Genomic DNA, 10580 nt, shown 5'->3' on the forward strand with positions numbered 1-10580 from the left:
TAATTTATCTATTTAAAAATACTTATTGGTAAACAAACAAACAAAACTTATTTGTTATCTCCTATGGGGCCATGTCCTAGGTAATGGGATTATAAAACTGAATCAAACAGCCCTATTGTGCCGAAGCTCACAATCTTTGAAATATGAACAAGTAATCACAAAACCATACAGTTCTTAAACACAAATGCAATAATCAATTTAAATTCCATGGAAGAAAAGAGGTCAATTGGCTCGTGAAGCAATGGAATTACTTTCCTGTTTGTATTACAACTAGGAATGGAGGCAAGAAGTGATGACTGTCAGAAAGCTTGAAATGAAGAGGGAATTATGGATAACACCCTAAGGAACAGCTTTTCCTTTCCCAGTCAGTGCTGGATCTTAAAAATATTTTTCTTGAGAAATGAACAAAGGTGACATTTTTACCCTTTGGGCTTAGAAGCGGGTCACTGCACATTTCGAAAATAAATAACTCCTGGCTGATTTGATGCAGATGTCATTCACAGCTGTCCAAGCAGGGGCAGAGGGGGTGTCAACAATTTGCCACAAATTTACATTTAGAATTTGGCAGAATTCATGAAATGTAGATTACTTGTGTATAGAATAGCTTGCTTCTCTATATGCTGCTTAAATATTTCCTTTTTTAAAAAAAAATTCTGATGTCAGACAACTGAGTATCTAGTATCTGTATAGGAGCTGCCATCTTTATCCTACACAACTTGTTAAACATTTCTGAGCACTTATTAAGCACCAGGTGTTACACTGAGTGAATAAAATGTGAACAAAACCCTAACTTAGCTACTCATTTACCAGAACTTGTAGCTAATATATCATCAGCTGCTATGAATTACATCAAACATACATATTTTTCAACAAAACTTAGAGGAGTGCTGTCCAATAGGATTTTTTGTAATGTAGAAATGTTCTATATCTGTGCTGTCCTATGTGTAGCCATTAACCATTTTCCACTACTGAGCACTTGAAATGTGGCTAATGCAACTGAGGAATTGAATTTTAAATTTTATTTACTTTTTTAAAAATTTAATTTAATTTAATTTAATTTTTTAAAACATCTTTATTGGAGTATAATTGCTTTACAATGGTGTGTTAGTTTTTGCTTTATAACAAAGTGAATCAGCTACATGTATACATATATCCCCATATCCCCTCCCTCTTATGTCTCCCTCCCACCCTCCCTATCCCACCCCTCTAGGTGGTCACAAAGCACTGGGCTGATCTCCCTGTGTTATATGACTGCTTCCCACTAGCTATCTATTTTACATTTGGTAGTATATATAAGTCCATGACACTCTCTCACTTCATCCCAGCTTACCCTTCCCCCTCCCCATGTCCTCAAGACCATTCTCTACATCTGCGTCTTTATTCCTGTCCTGACCCTAGGTTCTTCATAATCATTTAATTTTTTTCTTTAGATTCCATATATATATATTACCATACAATATTTGTTTTTCTCTTTCTGACTTACTTCACTCTGTATGACAGACTCTAGGTCCATCCACCTCACTACAAATAACTCAATTTCATTTCTTTTTATGGCTGAGTAATATTTCATTGTATATATGTGCCACATCTTCTTTATTCATTCATCTGTCGATGGACACTTAGGTTGCTTCCATGTCTTAGCTATTGTAAATAGAGCTGCAATGAACATTGTGGTACATGACTCTTTTTGAATTATGGTTTTTTCAGGGTATATGCCCAGTAGTGGGATTGCTGGGTCGTATGGTAGTTCTATTTTTAGTTTTTTAAGGAACCTCCATACTGTTCTCCATAGTAGCTGTATCAATTTACATTCCCACCAACAGTGCAAGAGGGTTCCCTTTTCTCCACACCCTCTCCAGCATTTACTGTTTGTAGACTTTTTGATGATGGCCATTCTGACTGGTGTTAGGTGATACCTCGTTGTAGTTTTGATTTGCATTTCTCTAATGATTAGTGATATTGAGCATTCTTTCATGTGTTTGTTGGCAATCTGTATACCTTCTTTGGAGAAATGTGTATTTAGGTCTTCTGCCCATTTTTGGATTGGGTTGTTTGATTTTTTGATATTGAGCTGCATGAGCTGCTTGTAAATTTTTGGAGAGTAGTCCTTTGTCAGTTGCTTCATTTGCAAATAATTTCTCCCATTCTGAGGGTTGTCTTTCATCTTGTTTATGGTTTCCTTTGCTGTGTAAAAGCTTTTAAGTTTCATTAGATCCCATTTGTTTATTTTTGTTTTTATTTCCATTTCTCTAGGAGGTGGGTCAAAAAGGATCTTGCTGTGATTTATGTCATAGAGTGTTCTGCCTATGTTTTCCTCTAAGAGTTTTATAGTGTCTGGCCTTACATTTAAGTCTTTAATCCATTTTGAGTTTAGTTTTGTGTATGGTGTTAGGGAGTGTTCTAATTTCATTCTTTTACATGTACCTGTCCAGTTTTCCCAGCACCACTTATTGAAGAGGCTGTCTTTTCTCCATTGTATATTCTTGCCTCCTTTATCAAAAATAAGGTGACCATATGTGCGTGGGTTTATCTCTGAGCTTTCTATCCTGTTCCATTTATCTATATTTCTGTTTTTGTGCCAGTACCATACTGTCTTGATTACTGTAGCTTTGTAGTATAGCCTGAAGTCCAGGAGCCTGATTCCTCCAGTTCTTTTTTTCTTTCTCAAGATTGCTTTGGATATTCAGGGTCTTTTGTGTTTCCACACAAATTGTGAAATTTTTTGTTCTAGTTCTCTGAAAGATGCCATTGATAGTTTGATAGGGATTGCATTGAATCTGTAGATTGCTTTGGGGAGTAGAGTCATTTTCACAATGTTGATTCTTCCAGTCCAAGAACATGGTATATCTCTCCATCTATTTGTATCATCTTTAATTTCTTTCATCAGTGTCTTATAGTTTTCTGCATACAGGTCTTTTGTCTCCTTAGCTAGGTTTATTCCTAGTTATTTTATTCTTTTTGTTGCAATGGTAAATGGGAGTGTTTTGTTAATTGCACTTTCAGATTTTTCATCATTAGTGTATTGGAATGCAGGAGATTTCTGTGCATTAATTTTGTACCTTGCTACTTTACCAAATTCATTGATTAGCTCTAGTAGTTTTCTGGTAGCATCTTTAGGATTCTCTATATATAGTATCATGTCATCTGCAAACAGTGACAGCTTTACTTCTTCTTTTCTGATTTGGATTCTTTTTATTTCTTTTTCTTCTCTGATTGCTGTGGCTAAAACTTCCAAAACTATGTTGAATAATAGTGGTGAGAGTGGGCAACCTTGTGTTGTTCCTGATCTTAGTGGAAATGGTTTCAGTTGTTCACCATTGAGAACGATGTTGGCTGTGTGTTTGTCATGTATGGCCTTTATTATGTTGAGGTCAGTTCCCTCTATGCCTACTTTCTGGAAGGTTTTTATCATAAATGGCTGTTGAATTTTGTCAAAAGCTTTTTCTGCATCTATTGAGATGATCATATGGATTTCCTCCTTCAATTTGTTAATATGGTGTATCACATTGATTGATTTGCCTATATTGAAGAATCCTTGCATTTCTAGGATAAACCCCACTTGATCTATTTACTTTTAATTAATTAAAATTTAGGGACTTCCCTGGTGGTCCCTTAAATTTAGGCAGATTTAAGAATCTGCCTTCCAATGCAGAGGACGCGATTCGATCTCTGGTTGAGGAACTAAGATCCCACATGCTGCAGGGCAACTAAGCCCGCGCGCAGCAACTACTAAGCCCACACGCTGCAACGGAAGATCCTGCGTGCCGCAACTAAGACCCAACACAGCCAAAAATTAAATAAATATTTAAAAAAAATTTAAATAGCCACATGTGGCTAGTGGCTACAGTATTGGACAGCCTCATTCTAGAGTACCAGGGCCACACACTCTACCTTTGTTTTCTAAACCTCTTAGCAACATGAATTCTAGGCAGGTAATGGGTTTTTTTGTTTTTTTTTTTAATAGTACAAACTTAGGGCTCTTTATTCAGACAGTAGAGTAAGGCACAGCACAGTGAGATGGCAATGCTGTCTCCATGGCAACAGAAAGTCTCATAAACAAAGTCCTTGGTTTCTGTCAGACCGACTCTTCCTGGCTCAGGAGAAACATGTTTTAACTTGATAAAAACAAAAACAGGCAGCCTGGCTACAATGTGGAAGGGTAACTGGCTGTATGGTCTCTGGTCAGGCCTTCTGGAAGTGCTTGGTGAGAGCATTCCAGCAGCTCCTGCTTCTTCGTCCCGCTCTTCAGTCCGTACACCCTGCAGGCTTCCTTCCGTGTGGGCACAGTGAGCTTAGCCAGTGTGCCCTTGCTGACGTGGGCCTTCAGCTCCTCTTCAGATAACTCCACCTTGGGCCTTCTGCTTCCAGAACTTTCATCATCTTGTTTTCGCTTGGGAACTTTTTCCTCAGGATTGTAATCTGGTGGGTAGACAAGTTCCTTAAGCTCATCCACCAGGGAGCCCAGTCTTTTGTCCATTTCTTCAACCTTGGGCAGTGTCAGGTCCATGGCTTGTACAGGCTCCATCAAATCCAAAGCCAAGGCCTCCATGTTCCTAAAGTGCTGCTGCGGCACTGGGTTCTCAAAGCTGTCACTTCTGTACTTGAAGCGGAGCTTCTGAACAATAGCCTTCATCTTGTCTACCTGCTCTGGGTTTGCCATGACTTTTTCAGTAAAGGGCATCTTCCGTTTGTCATCAGCATAAGGCAAGAAGATGAGCTGGAAGCCTGGGGGAGTCACCTGAATTTTCTGGTCATCCAGCTCCTCTTCCTGTGGCATCAAGGCCACAAAACAAGGGGGGATATTCTGGCAGGGTGTGTGTCTGCACACTGCCATGACCTCCTTCTCCAGACACTTGGTGAGTAGAGCACTGAATAGGGTTGAGCTCCCATTAGTCAGGGACTCCTCGGGGTACACGAACAGGGAGGGCCTCAGGTAATGGTGCTTCTTCAGCATTATCAAGGTCTTGAAACCGATGAGAATCAAACCTGGTTCATCAAACCATTTAAGCTCTTCTGTTTCCTCTTTCTCTAATACAATCTGACGACTCCCATAGGTCTGGGACCTCTTGGTGTCGCTAGGCAAAAGCAAACTGCCTGTATTTACATTAAATGTCCGGGTGTTGGTTTTCCCTGGTTCATTTGTTTCCCGATAAAGCCTCACTGGAGAAGGTTTGAGAGCCTTCTGGACCATATTATAATTGCCAACAGTAAGCGCTACATCTTCGTTGAGCTTAAGCTTCAATCTGTAGAGCACATGCTTCCTGGTCTGCTTGACGCGAACCTTCCTCAACAGGTCTTTGATCTTGCTTGACTCCTCAAAGTGAACCCCTATGTCCTCATCCTTTGCTATGCTGATAATATCTCTGTAGAACAAGGATATGTCAAAGCCCCCACGTTTCTTTAGGTGCAACAAGTCAAGGAAGATACCTGTGTCATGGAGATCCCCAGCTTTGGTCCTGGCCCGGCTGGCTTTGGCACTGTCATTGCTGTGGGGGTCATCTTCATTGGTGAAAAACATGACCCTCTTATGGCTCATCTTGAACTGGACATCACTAAAGAGGTTGGCACAGACCCACAGTACTTCACTTAGGGAGTAGTCAGATCCATGGCCAACTAGGTCTTGGAAATGTTTCTTCTCCTCCTGCCCCTTAAAGTGGTCAAGCTCTAGCACTCGTTTAGCACCTGGATTATCCAATTCCTGCAAGATGTAAATATTTTTGAAATTCACTGAATTTTTGTCCTTGTTGGTACCATAGAACACCACTGCCAAGAGATCTCGATCACTGCTTATGATCTTATTGGTGTATACACTCCGGATACACTGGATGCTCATGTCAAAAGGAGTCAACTCATCTTCATCCTGAGTTTCAAACATGGCCTTGGAAGCATCAATCAAAAAAATCAAACTATCTATCTCTTCCTGAATATTTATAATCTCCACCTGCTTCAAGGTCCTCCTCTTGATCTTCTTCTTCCTCATCACCCTGATTTTGGTAATAAGACTCCCACCCTGACATGTTGGTTGCTTGAGCGCAATGAAGAGATCAATTTGGGCAGAGGTAACGGGGTTTTAAAAGATACTTTTACATTAAATTATATTAGTCATATTGTTATTAAGGCCCAAATCTGGGTTAATGAGAAGATTAACTCACGATTTACTTTGCTCTGAAATTAAGAACAGATTTGGAACCTTCACTTTAAGAGCTGTTAATGTATCAAGACAATGTTTGTTCAAGCTCAGTAAAGTGCAGTGAGGAGGGAAGGGTCCTAGATAAGAAGTTGGAGGGCTGGGCCTGGGTCGTAGACCCCCCTCTGCTTCTGACTGGATGTGTACTTCACCTCTGGCCTCAGTTTCTTCATTAGTGAAAGAAGGAGGAGGAGAAGGAGAAGAAGAAAGAGGAGGATGAAATAAAAAAGGAGGAGGGAAGGAGAGAAGAAAGGAAGCGAGAGAGGGAGGGAGGGAAATAGGAAGGAAGAAAAGAAGAAGAAAGAAAGCATTTGGACTAGATAAATGATTTCAAGATTTCCCTCCAGCTTCCTGTTTTGTGTATTTCAAAGTCTGTTATCAGGTGAATAAACATTTAAAATTGTTAAAAAAAAAAAAAAAAAAGAACAGATTTGGAAATAATCACTAGAAGATTTATGGGACTAGATCTCTCATTTACAGTGACCAATTTTCTTGGAAAATCTGCCAGACAGCCTGGACTATCATAGGCTAAAGAAGGCATTGGGGCTTTTTGATATTATAATAATCTATGAACTGAAAAATTAAGCTATTAAATAATGGCAAAAGAGTAAAGGCAAAGGCAGAAAATAAAGGCCATTAATGTAAATTCAATTTCTTGGGGATAGTGTGATGTAGCACACGTGGGCCAAAGGAACTATAATGCTTTGGCAAAAATTCAGAAATTGAGATATCGTATCCATAGAGACATAGCAACACCTAAGACTTATAGGGGATCCAGGTTTTGCAGTCATAGGTTCTCAGCACAGTTGGACAGATGAAGACAAAAATGCAGATGACTACATAACAATGCAAGAATCAGAGAATAAGAAAGAATGATCAAAGGATTATCATATGATAGCAAATTTTTAATTGCCAAATGAGAAGTTTGGAAAGAAATGTTTTGAGTTCAGAGTAAACTAAGCTTACATTGGACAAAGGCAGTAGAAAGAGTGTGTTGTTTGAAGTTACGCTGAGATTTGAAGTCTTAGCTCTTCATTACTTAAATCAATTTTTCTTTTTGGCCAAGTTACTTAACCTGGGTTTCAACTTTCTTATCTATAAAATCGGAATAACATTAGCTAACAGTAAAGATTGCTGTGAAGGTTGGCACAGGGCCTAACACCTAGTAGGTGCTCAAGACTACAAGACCACCCAAGTAGTTATGGCTACTAACGACTACCACCAGGATCTTCTGGAAGCAGAACAAATATAAGAAATGTGATTCTGTTGGTGATAGGCAGTGAATAAGTGAATTTAACTTGAATAGAGATTGTTGGAAGAAGTAGTAGGAGATAAGTTTAACAGGTAAGATGGGCCTAAATAATTTCTTTTCCTTGAAATCTTGACAAAAGAATTTAGGTTTTACTGTCATTGGTAATGGGAGACAATTGTAGACTCATGCCAAAAGCAGTGGATAAGTAGATTCGTCAGTGGCACCACCAAAGATAAACTTGGGAAAAGGCAAGGAAAGCAGTTAGGTGGATGTTACAATAATCCGAGTATGAGATAATGACCTTGACTAAGATGGTAGCTGCAGAAATGGAAATAAAAGGGCAAATATGAGGTATTTTAAGAAAGAATGGACTAAATTTGAACTTCCCAGCTGTGTGCCCAGGTGTTACAGGTCCGTTGAGATACTGATCCGCAAAGGCCTTGGGGGCTGTGGGGGTCCCCTTACCCACCATCAGGCAATAAATTCCAGACACAAGTAGCTTTTTTTGTTTACCCAGCCAATCTCATATGTCATTTCCTGTGCAGGACATGAAAAATTCTGAACTAAAGTGCTTAATGCCAGTCTGGATATAAGGAAAGAAGGGAAGAAAGAATTATAGTTACCACAACACTTTCATTCTTCAAGACAAGATGGGGAGGTGTGGATGGAAATGGCATAGGTAGGGAAGGAAACTAGTTTAGAGAATTTTGTTTTGGGTATTTCAGGGGCTCTGCATGTGAAATAGTTGTGTGAATAGGTCGTTGGGAAAACAGGATTAGAACAAAGATGAGACATATCTTAGAGATAGAGATTATTTGCAATTGTACTTGATGCCACTTAACTGATAATGGAATACAGTCGACTACATTTGGTTAAAGCACTACTCATAGGGTGTGAGTTAATGGTTTGCTATCAGCCTGCTCTATCTCCTTTGTCTTAAGGTCTGTTCTGTTAATTATTTTAATCTTCATTATAGATAAAGATATGGAAGCATTCTGATATTTACAAATCATACAAATATGGGAGAACTAGCTAAAACATTGGCTGATATAATCAAGATTCAGAATGATTTGTTGACCCTAATCTAAGAAGATAAAAATAAAGTGTACCCAACGATGCAAATGCACTTGATGCCACTGAACTGTAATATATACTGGGTTGGCCAAAAGGTTCGTTCAGGTTTTTCCATATATATATTCTGTGTGTATATATAAACACACACACTCATACACACACTATATATGTATATAAAATTACTGTGGGTGTAGGTTTTAAGGAAGCCTGAGAAGAAAGAGAGAACACTTTACCCTTTGCTAGGTAAACTTTTAATTTCTTTCTTTGGGTCTCTCTTAAATAAGTCACTCTTAACTTGACAAAGATGACAATTTTTAATTAAGCCAAGATCCATTTGTTTGCATCACTAATGTGGGACCATCTACCTGCCTCCTGAGGAAGGGGCAATAAGGAGCAGCTATCGTGTGAGGAGAAAGCAGGATGAGACAATGCAGTCTCTCCAGTCAGACACGGAACTCTTACCAGGATGCAGGGAGAGAAAAAGGAGCTCTCAAACCCTCTAAGTATCTGTGCATAATTTCTTCAACAGGCCCCATCAAATCAGCAGAAAGTGTGTCTAGCAGCTTCTCGAGGATAATTAAACAAACAAAAATGAAGTAACACAGTTGAGAAGGTTTTACTAAGCCCATAGGAAAGGTGACAGGTTATCAGAATGGAGCTTTAAGTTTTGTTTACTTCTTGCCTCCAACAGGTAGGCTTTCAAACCACTTGCCCTCTAACACGTAAAAACTGGCTTGTTGTGTGTTAGATAACGCTGAAGATTTCTGCACATGCCAATGTGTCTTGTTGGTCAACCCAGCTTGTTTATGGAGGCTTGGGCATAAGTGGAGTTACTCTCAAGGAAGTGTCACCACCCCAGAGTGTCCCAGACTTGATTCGGGGATATGGGCAAAGTAGAAGGGGACATGAGCTTCAGTTCCACTCCTGGGCTTTGGAGCTACGTGTTCTCAGCTCAGTGTATTCCTGCCAATTTCCCATTTATTTCCACCTCCTTCTCTTCCACTTCCCCTTTACTCTTGTTCCTCAAAACCTGGAGTGATAGAGAGGTGGTAAAAAGGAAGGGAAATGAGGTCCAGCTTGGGAGTTGGGGAGGGGTTCCACCTTATTTCCTTTTTTCTCTCATTTCTAGGGGTGGCTCTGTGCAGGCAAAGGAACAGGTATGGTTGAGTGGATTGTGTTCTGTACAACCCTAGGGGGCGCCATTCACAGTGGGGCATACGATGAGGAAAACTTCCCAGTGAGAAACCTACCTTATTTGAAAAGCAGGTGCTTTGGAAAAGAGCCTTATCATTTTGGCTCATCTGATTTGTTCCTGCTACATTTAATTACTGGAGGGCCCCTATTTATAACCATGTTCAGAGAATTTGTTATTTAAAGTACAATTCTCCTGTAAATTTACATTAAAGCCCAAAAGGAAGTTTTATCAGGCCAAGAATTTTGCATTATGTTCCCTCTTGGCTGTAAGCCACCCTTCCACCCCTCCACCCCTCACTTTTTCAGTCATCCTGAGGGTATGCTGCTGAGATCCTTCAGAACTCTTACATGTTGTTTCATAATCCAGAAACTGTTAAATCACTTCACAGTTGGTTTTTCTTTCCCCCGTCTGGTTCAAATAATCCCAAGTCTCCTAGGTTGCCCCGGAGTTTTTCTTTTCAGTCTATTTCAACAATTTTCTTAAAGCTGTCAAATGCTGGAATCCAGAGTTAATTTCTTAAAAATTCATTTTAAAAAGTGTATGTGTGTGCATGAATTGGGGGAGGGGGTGCTTTCATTTTGTACAGGGATATTTTCCCAACTCAAAATGAGACATATGTCATAATAACTATAAATCTCCTCACTGAACAAGTTGTTAGTAATTATTTGTCAATATTTGTGTGGATGTGTGTGTGTCTTTGGGAGAGTGAGGTAGAGGAGATGGAGAACATAATTTATCAGGTTTCTCTGAGAAAGAAGCAAGAATAAGATGACGGTTAGTTAGATGGTTAGTCCTGTGAATTTTTGAATGAGTTCTAGCTGAGAATTCACTGTGGTCTCACATGACCCAACAGCCCCTTAGACAAGAGACGG

General features: G+C 39.5%; 1 protein-coding gene across 1 annotated transcript; it reads right to left on the reverse strand.

Annotated features, from left to right (window-relative positions):
- Positions 1–4182: 4182 nt before the first annotated feature.
- Positions 4183–6048, reverse strand: LOC118892904 (X-ray repair cross-complementing protein 6-like). Its single transcript, XM_036847943.1, is given in 3 exon segments — positions 4183–4212; positions 4214–5911; positions 5913–6048. Coding segments are annotated over 3 exon segments (1833 nt in total). The 5' UTR covers positions 6018–6048.
- Between the last annotated feature and the right edge of the window lie 4532 nt (positions 6049–10580).

This window comes from Balaenoptera musculus, chromosome 3 (genome assembly GCF_009873245.2).
Source record: "Balaenoptera musculus isolate JJ_BM4_2016_0621 chromosome 3, mBalMus1.pri.v3, whole genome shotgun sequence".
Taxonomy (NCBI): domain Eukaryota; kingdom Metazoa; phylum Chordata; class Mammalia; order Artiodactyla; family Balaenopteridae; genus Balaenoptera; species Balaenoptera musculus.